Consider the following 18,536-nt stretch of genomic DNA (forward strand, 5'->3'; position numbering starts at 1 on the left):
ACTCACCAAGAGAGCATGTCTATAAAAATATGAATAATGAATAGTGAGAGTGTTCTTGCTGTTAAGTTGCTAAGTTGAATCTGACTTTTTGCAACCCCATGGACTGCAGCATGCCAGGTTTCCTTGACCTTCACTATCTCCCAGAGTTTGCTCAGACTCATGTTCTTTGAGTCGGTGATGCCATCCAACCATCTCATCCTCTGTTGTTCCCTTCTCCTCCTGACCTCCATCTTTCCCAGCATCAGGTTCTTTTCCAATGAGATAGCTCTTTGCATCAGGTGGCCAAAGTAGTGGAGCTTCAGCTTCAGCATCAGTCCTTCCAATGACTATTTGGGGCTGATTTCCTTTAGGATTGACTACTTTGATCTCTTGACAGTCCATGGAACTCTCAAGAGCTTTAGGCATATTAAATAGTGCCTATTAAATTGTTTTTGTCTTAACCATCCCTAGAGAATAACACAAAGGAAATTGTTTGTAAGCACATTGGTGACCTGATTCGTTGGGAAGCATTTTTTTTCTAATAAACAGCGATGTTAGCAAGGGAACACCTCTTATCATCTGGAAGATATACTCTAAAGGGATAGATGAAAAGAGAAAGCTGAGAGGATACCTCTCTTATGTTCGGCTGCCACCTTTAATCATAGGTTGGATCTTAAGGCTGCAGAAGATAAAACACAAACAAGCCAAAAACCTGAGTGAGGAATTTAAAAACTTGTACTGCAGAGGAAAATCTGGGGTTTAAAGCAAATCATTAACTATTTTTCAGTGTCTTTCGTGTTATTTAGGCAGGCCACATCACTGGAAAAGAAAAGCAAAGATTGTCAGAAAAGAAGTTGGGAGCAAGAAAGACTTTTATCAAGGGTTTTCATAGGCATTGAGTTTAAGATTTCATAAAATGTCACAATACAGATAAAACAAAGAATACCGTGTCATTCTATTGCAGTTTTTGGGTTTTTTTAATCTAATTTTTTCTTGTCTTTGGAGGGGAAAAGCTGCCTCTGTCATGGAAGAAAAAAAAAAAAACCTTGGCAAAAGATGTATGAATCTTGTTCAACATTGCTGTAGCATGTTGTTTTAAATCACAGGCTTGAGCAAATGAAGAATGCCTCGTGACCTCTGCTTTCTTCTTCTTTCTAGGTGCCTCCCATACTCCTTGATAAGCAGTTCTCTGAATTCACTCCAGACATTACGCCCATCATTTTGGCAGCCCATACAAATAATTATGAGATAATAAAACTTTTGGTTCAGAAAGGCGTCTCAGTGCCCAGACCCCATGAGGTCCGCTGTAACTGCGTTGAATGCGTGTCTAGCTCAGATGTGGACAGTCTCCGCCACTCTCGCTCCAGACTCAACATCTACAAGGCCCTGGCCAGCCCCTCCCTCATTGCCCTGTCCAGTGAAGACCCTTTTCTCACAGCCTTTCAGTTGAGTTGGGAGCTCCAGGAACTGAGTAAGGTAGAAAATGAATTCAAGTCAGAGTATGAGGAGCTGTCTCGACAGTGCAAACAATTTGCTAAGGACCTACTAGATCAGACAAGAAGTTCCCGAGAGCTGGAAATCATTCTTAATTACCGCGATGACAACAGTCTCCTGGAAGAACAAAGTGGAAACGATCTCGCGAGACTCAAATTGGCCATTAAGTACCGTCAGAAAGAGGTGAGTGTTGCTAGACTTTATCCATCAAAATGCCACAGAACTTAATCTCAGGGGGGAAAAGTTGGTACTCCAAATCTATTTAACTGTGAGTGGGTGAAATGTTGGCCAGATTACTGATTATGAAGCACATTTAGGAGTGGCAGTAAGTGGTTTAATAATTGGTGATATTTTTTGACATCTGTATTAAAATATACACATTTACTGGGGTGAAAATGGTAAAACTAATGAATTTTAGACTCTCTGTATGAAGAGTTCTGATTCTGCCATTTATAAGTCTTGTTCTTTTAGAGGGTCACACAGATTTCTTTGAGCTTCGGTTTTCTCATCTGCTTAATGGACTTAATATTTATACTTGATTATATGTATGGAGAAGGCAGTGGCACCCCACTCCAGTACTCTTGCCTGGAGAATCCCATGGACGGAGGAGCCTGGTGGGCTACAGCCCATGGGGTCGCTAAGAGTCAGACACGACTGAGCGACTTCACTTTCACTTTTCCCTTTCATGCACTGGAGAAGGAAATGGCAACCCACTCCAGTATTCCTGCCTGGAGAATCCCGGGGACAGCGGAGCCTGGTGGGCTGCCGTCTGTGGGGTCGCACAGAGTTGGACATGACTGAAGCGACTTAGCAGCAGCAGCAGCATATGTATACTTCTTTATACATATAAAATATTTTTCTCACAGATTTGAAGGGAGTATAAAATGACTGGATGTGTATGAATGCTCTGAATAAATTATAATGTGTGATATTAATAAAAATACATTATTAGAAATTATTAATAAAAGAAAGCTTTTAGTCCAACAGCAGGTGGAAGTTCTAAAACCTCTCTCACATCTGGCTTAGTTTCTTTATTTGTCAGGAATGAGAAGTTAAAGAAGTCAGTTGCAGGAGAATAATACAGTTTTCATTAGATTTCTGTGGATTTGAATATTAAATGAGGAAAATTCAGATCTGTTATACATATTGCCTAGCATAATTGTTTTTTGCTTCTATCACTGATTTTGAGTAAGTTCTCGAAAATATGTTTACTTCTACCTCCAAAAAAAATATTGGTTTTCTTTTCATTGGTGAATTATAGTAATTATTCTAGAACAAAAATATTGGAAAACTACATATATAAGATGAAAAAGAAAAAGAAGCTTCTGAAAAAAATGTATTTAATTTTTTTTGAGTTGGCCCTAAATATTCCACATTAGCACTGGCTGCATTCTCTGTTGCTACTTACTAAATACTTAAGGTTCAAGATACCTGAATTTGCTTGAGTTTATTCCATAGTTCTTTGGCCTGTTGTCATGGATCCTAAAAGTAATTAAAAATCTCTTCCCTCAACAGCAAAGGGAATGGCTTCTTTTGGATGTATTACCTCTGACTCTAAAATCACATGTACTAGCGTGAGCCATGCCAATACGATCAACTCATTTTTTTAGGATCTTGTGTTTAGAACTCAGGATTCTGTTTTTTTCTTAAGATATCGGAATAATTTTAATATGCAACTAGAAGAAGTTAATGAAAAACTTCACTTGACTAAAGATGTTTTTTTCTTTGCTTAGATCCTTTTGTATATTTTAGGAAAAGACTCAATTTCAAGGTTTATTGAACAAAGAGCCACAAACTGAGTCCTTGGTTAGGTATGTTAGAAGCAAAGCAACAGAAAACATTTGATAATTTCTAACACTTCTTTCAAGATGCTTGTACTTTTTGTTTCTGTGAAGTTATGGAATTTGAGGATGATAGGACCTAACAGTGCAGCAGGATGAAGGAAGGCTAAAAACATATAGCATGCAGTAAGAAAATAAGAAGTAGTAATAACTTTTAAAAGATACATTTTTTAAATAACTCTGCATTTGCATTTTCTATTTTAGTTTTTGAAATAACAATGGAGGGAAAAAAGGCAAAATTATTACAGAATTGTTCTGGAGTATCTCATTCAATATCAAAGAGCATATTTCCCTAGATTTGACAGTTTTTCAAGAGCAAAGTAATGTTGGATGACTAATAATGGCATTATAAAATCGAGAAAAAGATTTTACACTCATATACATCCTTTGAAATCATAGGTTGTGTTTTATGAAACTTACTTTGAAATTATTCAAAAATTACCGATCTGAAAATACTTGATAAGATTTTCTAATAAGACCATGTGTCTTAAATAAAACTCTACTTTAGCATAAATGTCTTCCCTTATTTTTTTTAATTTTAAATTAGTTTATTTATCTATTTTTTAACTTTACAATATTGTATTAGTTTTGCCGTACATTGACATGAATCCACCATGGGTGTACATGTGTTCCCCTTCCAGAACCCCCTCCCACCTCCCTCCCCATCTCATCCCTCCGGGTCATCCTGGTGCACCAGCCCCAAGCACCCTGTATCATGCATCGAACCTGGACTGGCGATTCGTTTCACATATGATAATTTACATGCTTCAGTGCCATTCTCCCATATCATCCTGCCCTCGCCCTCTCCCATAGAGTCCGTAATACTGTTCTATTTATCTGTCTCTTTTGATGTCTCGCATACAGGGTTATCTTTACTGATTTACTAAATATCTTATATATGTGTTAGTATACTGTATTGGTGTTTTTCTTTCTGGCTTACTTCACTCTGTATAATAGGCTCCAGTTTCATCCACCTCATTAGAACTGATTGGAATGTATTCCTTTTAATGGCTGAGTACTATTCCATTGTGTATTATGTACCACAGCTTCCTTATCCATTCGTCTGCTGATGGGCATCTGGGCTGCTTCCATGTCCTGGCTATTATAAACAGTGCTGCAATGAACATTGGGGTACACGTGTCTCTTTCAATTCTGGTTTCCTCGGTGTGTATGCCCAGCAGTGGGATTGCTGGGTCATATGGCAGTTCTATGCCCAGTTTTTTGAGGAATCTCCACACTGTTCTCCATAGTGGCTGTACTAGTTTGCATTCCCACCAACAGTGTAAGAGAGTTCCCTTTTCTCCACACCCTCTACAGCATTTATTGCTTGTAGTCTTTTGGATAGCAGCCATTCTGACGCACCTATGGACACATTATCTTTGACAAAGGAGGCAAGAATATACAATGGAGAAAAGACAATCTCTTTAACAAGTGGTGCTGGGAAAACTGGTCAACCACTTGTAAAAGAATGAAACTAGAACACTTTCTAACACCATACACAAAAATAAACTCAAAATGGATTAAAGATCTAAACGTAAGACCAGAAACTATAGAACTCCCAGAGGAAAACATAGGCAAAACACTCTCCGACATAAACCACAGCAGGTTTATGACCCACCTCCCAGAATATTGGAAATAAAAGCAAAAATAAATGGGACCTAATTAAAATTAAAAGCTTTTGCACAACAAAGGAAACTGTAAGCGAGGTGAAAAGACAGCCTTCAGAATGGGAGAAAATAATAGCAAACGAAGCAACAGACAAACAATTAATCTCAAAAATATACAAGCAACTCCTGCAGCTCAATTCCAGAAAAATAAACAACCCAATCAAAAAGTGGGACAAAGAACTAAACAGACACTTCTCCAAAGAAGATATATAGATGGCTAACAAACACATGAAAAGATGCTCAACATCACTCATTATCAGAGAAATGCAAATCAAAACCACAATGAGGTACCATTTCACGCCCGTCAGAATGTCTTCCCTTATACTTTGTTTTTTTTTTTAAATGGCATAGACTAAACAGTAAGAACTTTTTTGAGAAAAAGTTTTGTTGGAGTATAGTTGATTTATAATGTATTAATTTCAGCTGTACAGCAAATTTAATTAGTTATACATATTACATATATCTACTCTTTTATTAGAGTATTTTTCCATATAGGCGATTACAGAGTATTGAGTAGAGTTCCTTGAGCTATAAATCCTCACAAAATACTAGCAAATCAACTCCAATAACACATTGCTCTATATCTTTTTAACCACAAGTTCTCCTTGTTTCATTCTATAAAAGTTTGAGGTTTGTCTTTGACCCATCTCTGACGTTTTGGGATTGCATTCCCACTAATGTTCACATGGCTGAGTCCTACTCACTCTTAAAAGCTCACTCAGTTCTTTATTCCCACAGAGAGATTCCATGAAGCAATTCTTCCATACAACCTTTAGGATAAATGCCTTCATTATGCACATTCTAGGCTACATTGTGTTGCTGTTTTTTACTTGCCTTCTCTAGGACACGACTGGGTGACTTCACTTCACTTCTCTCGGCTGTCAGTGTCAGAAACACGTTTGTCTGATTCATCAGTCCTACTTCAGTACTTGATAGAGAAAAGATGCTCCACGTGAATTGATCTCAATATGCTCAGTATGAATGCATTTGAATAAAGTTTCAAAATCTCTTAGTTCTGGAAAGCTCCTGCATGTTTCCTTGCCTGATTAATTTGCAGTGTTTAGGTTAATAATGGAAAGCAATTAAATACATTATTTTGTATGAAAAGGTTGCAATGCAATCCCTGTATAGCTCTTCAAATTAAAGTGAAAATATATATATATAATATGTATATAGTCAACAGCCTATGTTCTTTTAAATTTACTTTTCCTTTTCTTGAAGGTAAGTCAACAGTTTTGCAACGTTAACTTTCAACTTGGTATTAATCTGGGTTCTTTCGTAGAAACTAAGGGAGTTGTTAAAGAGGAAGAAGAGAAATCAACATGGGGACAGCCCTGGACTCATACCTGTTTATCCTACCCTGGAGCAATATGAAGAGAGTTGTATCAGTCAGGTGCTTTCTATAGCATGTGGTATCAGAACATTGGGACTGTGTGGCAAACAATGGCTCTCTCCTCTTAGATCCATTGGATTCTGGTAGCTGGTCTGCAGTTGTGTAAGAGTTCTGCATTTGCTACAAATCGGGCAAGAAGAGCTGACCTTTGTTGGGCATTCAGTTCAGTTCAGTCGCTCAGTCATGTCTGACTCTTTGCGACCCCATGAACTGCAGCACACCAAGCCTCTCTGTCCATCACCAACTCCCGGAGTTTACTCAAACACATGTCCATTGAGTCGGGGATGCCATCCAACCACCTCAATCTCTGTTGTCCCCTTCTCCGCCTGCCCTCAATCTTTCCCAGCATCAGGGTCTTTTCCAATGAGTCAGCTCTTCTCATAAGGTGGCCAAAGTATTGGAGTTTCAGCGTCAACATCATTCCTTCCAATGAACGTTCAGGACTGATTTCCTTTAGGATGGACTGGTTGGATCTCCTTGGAGTCCAGGGGACTCTCAAGAGTCTTCTCCAACACCACAGTTCAAGAGCATCGTTTCTTTAGCACTCAGCTTTCCTTATAGTCCAACTCTGTTAGGCATTGACTATCTTTTAATTCTTCATTTTCTTCATTTTTCACTCTTATTCAAGTCTAGATGTCTAGAATATACCTTTCATATTTTCTTGTGTCTGGTAAATTCCGCATCAGAATATGGGTAATTTGGAGGGAAAAAAATGTCTCATACTATCGGGACATTGTCTCATGGACATCAAACAACTGTTATGGAAGAATGGCAAAGGGAGTACTTCTGGGGAGAAAAGTAAGAAAAGGGTATTGCATACAGTGTTCCCCTCCATAAATGAGATTTTTCTGCTGAAATAACTTTGAGAGTCATTCACCCAAGTAAATATGGTAATGCCTTTGTCTTAGTTTGCTTTACTTAGCTAACACAGAATGGATTATTTGAATTTGATTAGGTATTACTTGCCACGTCCCTCTTTTTTTCTCTCTTGTCTGTTTTGAACTGTTTTGGAAACATTCGTGTGTTCAGATCTCTTCTTAAAAACCACTTTCTCTGGAAGTGTGCCCTTAACCTGTTTTCAACTCAGAATTCATCATTAGTTTCTCTTGCTATGGCAGCAGTGTTGCTTCGTTGCAAGTACTGTTTTGCCTCCTACTTGTTTTCACTTTTGGTTTCTTCCATTCAACACCTTGCCTTTAGTCCTACCTCCTTCAATCCATTGACCACTGCACCACCTAAGGGTCTTTGTTTTGTGTTTTAGGAAAAGTAAATCTAGGGATAGTTTTTAAGGTATAGCACTGAAATCCCCCTGTCTTAGAGAAGCCTCCATTTGGTCATCATAAATCTGAGCATGTGAGCTCTCTGTAAAGCATTGCAGTGTCTTTCTCACTCTCGCAAATAAAGTCCAAACATCACAGCTCGCTTTATATGGATTCTGCCTAAATCGTTAGTTTCATCGTTCGCCATCACTACTCATAGCTCACATTTCAGTCAAATGCAAACACTCATAATTGTACTGCTTTCCCATGTTGGGCCTTTCCACCCAGGACTCTCTTAACAAAGAAAGACCTCTGCCCTGTTTCATGTTGCTTGCCCATTGTCGTGGGTTTTGCCGGATCTCAGTAAAATTGCCTGAGAGTTTTTTTTTAAACATTGCACTGTTGCTTCTATCCCAATGCTCAGGACAGTTACACCAAAACACCTGGAAATGCAGAGGTATTTTTTTAAAAGACTACCCAGATAATTCTAATGTGCTGTCAAGGTAAGTACTACTTGAAATTATATATCAAGGCTTAACTCATGAATTAAAACTTTAGATTTCCTTGACTTTCTCAAGTAGAGAAGACAGAGGTTGCCAAATGCAACATCATCAGAGGCACCTGAGCAGCTTTTGGAAGCAACTCTCCTTTTGGCTCAGTTGGTAAAGAATCTGCCTGCAATGTGGGAGATCTGGGTTCGATCCCTGGGTTGGGAAGATGCCCTGGAGACCTTCCAGGGGATCTGGAAGGAAGGGAAAGGCTACTCACTCCAGTATTCTGTCCTGGAGAATTCCAGGAACTGTATAGTCCATGGGGTTGCAAAGAGTCGGACACAACTGAGCAACTTTCACTTTCATGAATTTTCTCTCAGCCCCAAGTGCAGAAATTCACCTTCAGTAAGTCCTTCATTTGTGGCATAGTACAGAAGTCCTCTCAAGTTCTTCCCATCTCTCCCTCCTCATGTCATCACCCACCCTATTATGGTTGCCTGGATCCTGATACCCTTCTTTCTTCTTAGGGTCTATTCCACTGCTAACAGGATTCTTAGAGCTTTTGTTTATCTGCAAAGTAAGATCCAAGAGTTAGGTAGGGAGAAAAAATCCTACTTAAAAAAGGGAAGTAAACCTAAGGAAATGCAAAGATGGAGGGGAAGGAGTCAAACATTAATATTCTCCTGTCACGTGATAGAGAAAAGAAAACTTTCCATCTGAATGTGCATACCTAGCCATGCCTTCTTTCAGGTAAATTTCTGGCCATCTAAAAACTATTGGAGATATCTTTTTATTGGTATCAAGTAACTCATCTCTGATGGTTGAAAAAAAGATTCTATGAAAGTATGAAGCCTGTGAAATGGATATAATTCTGTTTCCCACGCCTAATCAGGTATGTGATGTCATACCAATTAGCTTTTGAGTTTTTGTTTTCTCACCTTTAAAATGGGAAAATACTTCCTACTTCATAGGTCAGTAGTTAAGGTGAAGCATGGTAATACAGGTCCTGACTTAGGCGTACTTCCTGGCATATTTGTCCATGGAAGGGTAGCTGTCTATTACATTTAGTTATTATTGTTATCATAATTGTTTTTGTTTATCCCTTCATGGAACCTCAGTATAAAAAGCTAAGTGTATGCAGAGAAATGATATATACCACTCTATTGTATGTCCTGCAGCAAAAAGAGTGGACTTCATCATCAAATGTTTTAATATGTATACTGAATATTTATATAGGCCTCATGGGTTTCATAGCACTTTTGAATTGTGAGTTTGGGACTGACACATACACACTGCTAAAAATAAATAATAAATTTAAAAAAGTTTTTTTGAAGTTTATCATTACAGTCTATTATTATAATCAGTATGTTAAACTATTTATTTTAAAACAATAGTCTCATCAAAAATGCATAATGTATAAACATTATACCAGAGCCTGTGGTTGTCCATGTTCTAGTTCTTCCATTATAAGCTTTCAAAAGTAACTTAGATTATGTATTACACACTCGATTTTAATATGTCCTCTTGCCTTGCATTTTTAAATATATTTTAGGCATTGATTATGTATGCCCTTTGAACCTGACTGCTGCCTGCTAGACCACAGAATCAGGAACTCTTATCACACCAGAACTCATCAAGAATGCCAGGCATATGGCAGAGTTTTAATACATGAGGCTACACTGAGTGATGTAAATAATAAAGAGACTTGTATTAATAAAAGGGATAAAAAGCAGCATTTCTTTAGCTGACTTTCCTTTTCCTCTGTACTTGGGAGCACACTCACTGACCGATTTCTGGGCCCTGCATCTTGGTCCTCCAAGTGTGTTCACACACCTGCTGTTGCTACACAAGGGCAACACGGATAAAGGCTTCCTAATGCTTCTGCCCACCCACTCCTGGGCCCAAACATTTCAGCGCCTGCCACTGGATAATGGATGAAGCAAATGCCTGTTCAGGACTTGTGAGCCCGGCTGACAGTACTATGACAGGTCATTAGGCATTTAATTTAACACTAGGTTTTTAGAGCTTGGAATTCAATCCCCATGTGTTTCTTTACAGCTAATTAATGACATGAAACCACTTTTTCCTAATTCGTATCTGAAAGTGATTGTTTCTGTTCCTTCCACAATGAAATATGAAATCGTATATGTCTACAACATTGTATAAATTCATCCTTTTGAACAGCACTGAGTAGAATGTGATAAATTTATATCTTCCAAAACATAAAATAGCAAGCTTTAACTTGAAGTTAGATATAAAATATGGCTTGTATTTGATGTTGTTGTTGTTGTTCAGTCACTAAGTCATGTCTGACTCTTTGCGGCCCCATGGACTATAGCCCACCAGGCTCCTCTGTCTGTGGGATTTCCGAGGCAAGAATACTGGAGTGGGTTGCATTACCTTCTCCAGAGCATCTTGATATTGTTTTAATAAATACAAAAAGGAAACAACTAAGTGACTTATTTTCAGAGAGGTATACACTTCTGTTCACATAACAAAAATGCATTATGTCCACAGAATAAGCAACTCGTTTCATCGTGACTTTCATTTGCTGCAGACATCAACTAAAAACATTAGGTTAATGATAATATCTTTGAAAAACTTCACTATGTATTAGACACCCTCTCTGGTCCTTCAAGGGGCTTCCCTGGTGGCTCAGATGGTAAAGAATTTGCCTGCAATGTGGGAGACCAGCGTTCAATCACTGGGTCGGGAAGATCCCCTAGAGAAAAGGAATCATGGCTACCCACTCCAGTATTCTTGCCTAGAGAATTCCATGAGCAGAGGCTACAGTCCATGGGGTGACAGAGTCAGATACAACTGAGCTACTAGCACGTTTCACTGGTCCTCCGAGGAATAACTTTTCTGTATCCAGCTGGGACTTCTGACTCCATGGTAATTGACAAACTTGAGTAGCAATAAGATCAGCCCCTATTCAGATCCAATCATTTCATTTGTCAGCAATGAAGAATCCTGTCTATTGCTGCTTTTGCACAAAGCTTCCCACTTAAATTTGAGGGTTGTTTTTGTTTGGGTCATGATTAAATGTCTCATATCTTCTCTGTCACTCATCAAAAAACAAAATTAAGAATTGCCACTTTTCAAAATCATGAATTTAACAGTTTATTCCAGCCCACATACAGGAGTAAAATACAAAAACCAAATGGGTTGGCAAGAAAACCTAGTGGCTTTGAGGTACAATGTAAAATCCTGCTCGAGATCCCTGATAAACTATGGGAATGAGAAGGAGCTTTTACACTTTATGTGGCATATTCACAGGTTTTCTCAATAATGGTTAGTTACGTTTTGTCTCAAGTCTTGGGAAAAGAAATGCACAGTGAAACCCTCTAAGGTGGATAATGCCTGTGCTGTAATGGGCGATTTATGAGCCTTAAGCTTAATTCTGAAGCTGTGTGTGTATCGACTGCTTCTCGATAATATAGAACTGGGAAAACAATCCCATGGGATTATATTTTTATTCTTTGTAGCATGCTCTGTTCCCTTTTTCTCTTCGGCTTTAGGGAGCACTTAGTGGTGTGCCTTCTGCTGCTACAGAGAAATACTGAAATACTGAAAGCTTTTTTCTTTATGGTTTTTACCTTCATCCGCCCCCTTGCAAGCTCACTGCGAGTTGTAAGAAGGCCTGCTTTTCCTCATTCCAAAACCACCACTTCAGTTTTAAATGTGGGACTCCATCGTTGTTTTGCTCTGTGGCATTCCCTGAGCTCAGTGATTTTCCCCAGGTGGCTCTGGAACATGCAGCCCAAAACCTCTTTTCTTCCTCTGCCACATTCACCTCTAATATCGGGCAGCGGGGAGCTGGAAATCTTTTTGGCAGCTGCTATTAAGTAAACATAGGAGGGACCTAGTGGTTGGGCTTAGGGGGCTCTTGTCAAGATAATGCTCTTTCTCTCTCCAAATGCAAGTCCATACGTGATTGCAGGGTGTCTATTCTGTGCTGGAGACAGAGGACAGCAAAATGAGAAGACAGCAAGTCCTAGGCCAAGTTTGGGTTTCTTCCAGAAATTTCCTAGAGCCTAGAATTTTTTTTGAAGGGAGTTAACAATGTTTTATTTCAAAATGCTAAGACTGACTTTACATTTGCTATTTAGACTCCTCTTCTGTAAATAACCCCTTGGTATCAGTATCACAATGCTTATTGTGAATGGACTTTCAAATACTGTTTGGAAAACAGTGTTTATTATTTTTCTGATTACATGGCATTACATGCAGTTATAAGAAATGTGTGATATCAATAAATATGATATTGACAAGTCTGTAATCACATAATATTGCTAATATTCAGTTTACTTTTTAAACAAATTCTTATCATAAATAGGTAGAGCCTAGAATTTTATTCTTGCTTAGATAATACAATGAAATGTGTGTGTGTGTGTGTGTGTGTGTGTGTGTGTACTGCAGTACTTAAGCAGAAAATGCTGTTGCTCTTGTTGTTTAGTTACTAAGTCATGCCTGACTCTTTGACCCTATGTACTGCACCCCACCAGGCTCCTCCGTCCATGGGATTTCCCAGGCAAGAATACTGGAGTGGGTTGCCATTTCCTCCTCCAGGGGATCTTCCTGACCCCGTGACTGAACCTGCATCTCCTGCAGGCAGGCAGATTCTTCACCACTGAGCAACCTGGCAATAAGCTAAAAATAGATTTTTAGCTATATTGCATAAACATTTTATATGCTATGTCCTTCATTGATAATGTTTTCTCATTTTCTTCCCTCCTTCCTTCCCTGTCCTCCTTCCTTATTAGGACTTTCACTCACCTTATGTAAGAGAGTCTTTTCTGTTTGCTACTTACTGATGATGCTGAAATTAAAGGCAAAAGCCTTGTCCTCAGATAACTACCAGGGTATTAGGGATGGAAGAAAAGTCAGCATAACTGTCACCATGTGGGCCACAAAGACTGTGGCAGAGCTTCTTCTGAAACCCAGGAAAATGCTTCCTAACTTGGTCTTAGGGTCTTAGGGGAGGCTTCCTGGAAAAGAAAAGGCCTTGCTTGAGTTTCTATGGAAACCCAGGAGTCATCCAGGCAGAGAAGTTACAAAAAGTCAATATGGGAAGAAACACCACATAGAACTGCAGGGAGGCAAAAAAGAAGATGGAGAATCCCTTCATTATTATTTATTTATTTAAGGTCCATCTGATTCCTTTTGTTTTTCATTGTAGTATGATTGAATGACAATTTTGTGCTAGTTTCAGATATACAGCAGGGTGATTCTGTTTATATATGTTCCTTTCCAGACTCTTTTTCATTATACGTTATTCAGTTCAGTTCAATTCAGTAGCTCAGTTGTGTCCAACTCTTTGTGACCTCATGGGCTGCAGCACGCCAGGGCTCCCTGTCCATCACCAACTCCCGGAGTTTACTCAAACTCATGTCCATTGAGTCGGTGATGCTATCCAACCATCTCATCCTCTGTCATCCCCTTCTCCTCCCACCTTCAATCTTTCCCAGCATCAGGGTCTTTTCACATGAGTCAGTTCTTCATATCAGGTGGCCAAAGTATTGGAGTTTCAGCTTCAGCATCAGTGCTTCCAATGAATATTCAGAACTGATTTCCTTTAGGATGGACTGGTTGGATCTCCTTGCTATATAGTTCCCTGTGCTATAGGGTAGGTTCTTGTAGTCTATATATTTTACATATAGTAAGTGAATCTGCTAATCCCAAACTCCTAATTTATCCCTTCCCCTCTTTCCCTTTGGTAACCATAAATCTGTTTTTTAAGTCTGTGAATCTGTTTCTGTTTTGTAAATACATTCATTTGTATCGTTTTTTAGGTTCCACATTAAGTGATATCATATATTTGTGTTTGTCTCTCTGGCTTATTTCACTTACTATGATAATCTCTAGGTCCATCCATGTTGCTGCAAATGGCATGATTTCATTTTTTATGGTTAAGTAATATTCCAGGTATATATCTACCTCATCTTCTTTATCCATTCATCTGTTGATGAAAATATAAGTTGCTTCCATGTCTTAATTTTTATAAATAGTACTGCTATGAATATTGGGGTGCATATATCTTTTCAAATTAAAGTTATCCTCATTTCTGGATATATTTCTAGGAGTGGGATTGCTGGATCATATGATAATTTTATTTTTGTTTTTGAGGAACCTCAGTATTCTTTTCCATAGTGGCTACACCAGTGTACATTCCCACCAATAGTGTTAGATGATTCCCTTTGTCTCCATACCCTCTGTAACATTTATTATTTGTAGGTTTTTTGATGGTGGCCATTCTGACCTGTATGAGTTGATATTTCATTGTAGTTTTGATTTCCATTTCTCCAATAATTAGCAATGTTAAGCATCTTTTCATGTGCCTCTTGGTCATCTGTATGTCTTTTTTGGAGAAATATCTATTTGCTTCTTCAGTCCCATTTTTGATTTTGTTTGTCCTTCTGACATTGAGATGTATAAGCTGTTTGTATATTTTGGAAATAATCCCATGTTGGTCACTTCATTTGCAAATATTTTCTCCCATTCCGTATGTTGTTTTTTAGTTTTGTTTATGATTTCTTTGCTGTGCAAAAAAAAAAAAAAGGCTTTTAAGTTTAATTGGACCCCACTTGTTTATTTTTGCTTTTATTTGCTTTACTCTAGGAAATCCAAAAAATATTGCTGTGATTTATGCCAGTGTTCTGCCTATATTTTCCTCTAAGAGTTTAGAGAATCTCTTTATTCTTTCTGCCCTCATTCCCACCCCATAGCTTCTGCTTTAGCATTTTCTTCTGCCTGACACAATGGAAGGCTTCTGTATCAGGTCTCAGCTCATTATGATCACTTTCCTAGTAAAGACCCAGAACACCTACCTAGTTACTGTCTTCTTCCTTCACACTTTATTCTCAGACATTCTCTTTACATGACAGTATTGATATCACAGCTTTTATCACAATCCAAAATCATTCTGTTTATTCGTGTGTTTAATTATGTTTTTATCTATCTTTTTTCGCCTGTTATCTAAGTGTTATCTTGTCTGACTTGATTATCAGTGAAAGCCTAGTGCTTGGCATAGTGCTTAGGACATAGGAGTCTGAATAAATGGTGATAAATTAGAGGAGTGGCAGGAGCTGAGATTAGAGAAAAATGACAGAGAATAGATTGTACAGGGTTGGAATCAGCAATCCTAAGGAATATGGCTTTTAGAAAATCTGTGATATTTAATCATTTAAATAGAGAAATTCTTATTAACATTTGTGTTAGTCTCTCAGGATTGTCTGACTCTTTGAGATCCCATGGACTATAGCCCACCAGGCTCCTCTGTCTATTGAATTCTTCAGGCAAGAATACTGGAGTGGGTAGCCAGTCTCTTATTCAGGGGATCTTCCCAACCCAGGGATGGAACCCGGGTCTCCTGCATTGCAGGTGGACTCTTTACCGTCTGAGCAGGCAGGGAAGACATCCTAATAATCTTTATTATCTTCTCAAACTTCTGTTGTCCAAAGATGAGTTCATCATCTTCCTCTCTAAGCCTGGCTCTTCTGTCATCTCTGCTCAAGTAGGAGGCAATCTAATTACTCTTGCTAGAAATCTGAGAGTCAGCCTTGGTTATTTTACATCCATCACCTCCGAAAGTTTGATATGGTAGATGAAAGATGGCTGCAATTTAAGGATGGCATCTAATACCCTTCTCCTCGATCAGAGCCTGCCTTAGCTATCTGCCTGAACAGTACAATGCAACAGAAATGAATTTCTATAACTCCCAAGACTTGTTCATAAGAAGCCTTGCAGCTTCCACTTATGTTCTCTAGCAACCCAGGTGCCATGTGAGAAGTCTGACTGTCTTACAAGGTCATCATACCAGAGAGCCAATGGGTACACACTCTTGCTGATAGTCTCAGCCAAGCCGAGCCTTCCGACTCTTCACTCCTATGACAAGACTGACAAAAGAAATGAACGTGAACTTCCCTGCACCCCCACACACCCACTCATCCTCTAGCTGGATGTGTGCCTGCGTGATAAGTTGCTTCACTTGTGTCTGATTCTTTGTGACATTATGGACTGTAGCCCACCAGGCTCCTCTCTCCGTGGGATTTTTATACTGGAGTGGGTTGCTATGCCCTTCTGCAGGGGATCTTCCCAACTCAGGGATCAAACCTGGGTCTCATGTCTCCTGCGTTGGCAGGTGGGTTTTTTACCACTAGCACCACCTGGAAAGCCCCCTCTAGCTGGATAATGCTTAGCAATTTCTGGTGATGCCACATGGAACAGAAGAATCAACCAACTAGGCCCTACCTAAATTCCTGGCCCATTATTATGGACTGAACGTTTGTGTCCCCCTTAAATTCCTCTGTTGAAACCTAACCTCCAATGTGATGATATTTAGAGGTGAGGCCTTTGACAGATGATTAGGTCAAGAGTGTGAAGCCCTTGTGAATAGGATCAGTGCCCTTTTACAAGAGACCCCAGAGAGCTCTTTAATCCTCTTTCTACCATGTGAGGGCACATCAAGAAGATAGACTCTCACCAGACACCGAATCTGTGGCACCTTGATCTTGAACTTTCCAGCCTCCAGAACTGTGAGAAGTAAAAGTTTCTTGTTTAAGCCACCCAGACTATAGCACTTTGTTAGAGCAGCGCATGAACAAAGGCATGCACAAAATTGTGAAATATTATACAAGGTTGTTTTAAACCACTAAGTTTTGGAGTGTAGATCATTGAGGCTCTTGTGAACCACCGAAGGCTGCCTATCTTATTGCTAATTATATTCCTTAATACTTCCCAAATTATTTCCTACCTTTCAGTCTACTCTTTCTGTTCTCTGCAAAGGAGTCTCACCCCGTTTCCCTAGCTCCAATCTTGTTCCATCCAAAGTCACACTACACTGAAGAATTTTTAATATTAATATGTAAACATTCTCCACTGTAAGAAGTTTTATTTTTTAAATATATTCACATTGTGGTGCAACCATCACCACCATCCATCTCCAAAACTTTTTCATCTACCCAAACTGAAACTCTATATACCCCTTAAACAATAAGTCCACATTCCGCCTACCCCCTCCAGCCCCTGGCAACCACCATCCTGCTTTCTGTCTCCATGAATTTGATTACTCCCGATTCCTTATATAAGTGGAATCATACAATACCCATTCTGTGTGACTGGTTTATTTCACTCAGCATACATAGTATCTTCAAGCTTTACCCATGTTGTGCTGTATCAAAACTTCACCCCTATTTAAGAATGAACAATGTTCCACTGTATGTATGTACCACATTCAGATTATGTATTAATCTGTTCATACACCTTTGGGCTGTTTGCATACCTTTTGGCTACTGTGAATAATGCTGTTATATTATGATACTCATAACCTGATTCCCTATCTCTTACTTTGAAGATCCCATAAAATAAAACCCTGTCTTCTCAACAGAATATATTATATCTGGATGCTGACTTCTTGCCCAGACTCGTCTCTCACCCCGTCCTGACTTGTGTTGTGTGCTCAGCAAATCCAGATTGCTAGTATTTACTCACCTATGCTATGATCTGTGAACATTACCATTGTAATTTTTCTTGTTATTTTATTGCCTTGAAATACAGCCATTACCTCGGGTTGGATCCTACCTCTTGTTTAAGATGTTCAGCCTCAGCTTCATAAAGGGATACTACTTAATATTTAGCAAACATATCAAAAATACAATTGTCTTGTATGAGTTTGCTTTGAATCATTTTAACTAAAGAATTAATTTTTAATAAAATAAAATACTTTGAATAATATTGATCAATTTCCATGTTTATCCCTTATACAGTGTGACTTTTTTATCTGTTCAAACAAACATTGTTGTCAATATTACTCACAGAGCATTGATCATGTGATTATAGTTTACGTGCCAGAAGCTGTAACAGCTATTAAAATATAACTGAGATATGGTTGCATTGAACCTTTTAATTTTTTGACCTTCCTATGTACTTTCTCATTTTTTTCTGTTCTGGTTTTGCTTACTGTCTTATCATTTCTTCATGGGCTACCGGCTAATATGACTCTAGAGGCAGAGTTTTGAGTTTTGCAACTTTTTCTGTTAAGGAAAAAATAATCAATATCCCAGAATATATAAGCAGCCTTGGCTTTGAGATAAGGTCAGTAATCTAGCTTCTATGTGACTGTGTGGATTGAGTGTCTGAAAATCTTGGCCACTATGTCAGAAAGGGCAATGAGTGACTGTGCAAGAAAATGTGTTATCCAAGGATACAAGAGAATGGAGAGATATAAAAATAAAAATGCAGATACAGTCCAAATAGTTGCATTTTAAGTGGCATCATTTTTTTGTTGTTGTTGTTTATAATGTGGTCAGTTTATATGAAAATCATTGGCTGAAAATATGCAATGTTATGTATTATCTCCTTTTTAAACAAATTTACAGAACATAATTAACTTTTTCTTTATAATTCAGAGC

General features: G+C 38.6%; 1 protein-coding gene across 8 annotated transcripts in view; it reads left to right on the forward strand.

The window, feature by feature from the left end:
* TRPC4 (transient receptor potential cation channel subfamily C member 4) overlaps positions 1-18,536 on the forward strand; it is a 196,269-nt gene that overhangs the window by 92,303 nt on the left and 85,430 nt on the right. For 6 of the 8 annotated variants that reach the window (XM_081551738.1, XM_081551735.1, XM_081551736.1 and 3 more), the window contains one exon: positions 1,138-1,656. The exons of the other annotated variants lie outside the window; for them this stretch is intronic. In XM_081551738.1, coding sequence (XP_081407864.1) covers positions 1,138-1,656 — 519 coding nt within the window. The remainder of the gene's footprint in view (positions 1-1,137; positions 1,657-18,536) is intronic. 8 annotated transcript variants of the gene reach the window in all.

Source organism: Giraffa tippelskirchi, chromosome 12 (genome assembly GCF_054371585.1).
Source record: "Giraffa tippelskirchi isolate mGirTip1 chromosome 12, T2T-mGirTip1v1.2.pri, whole genome shotgun sequence".
NCBI lineage: Eukaryota > Metazoa > Chordata > Mammalia > Artiodactyla > Giraffidae > Giraffa > Giraffa tippelskirchi.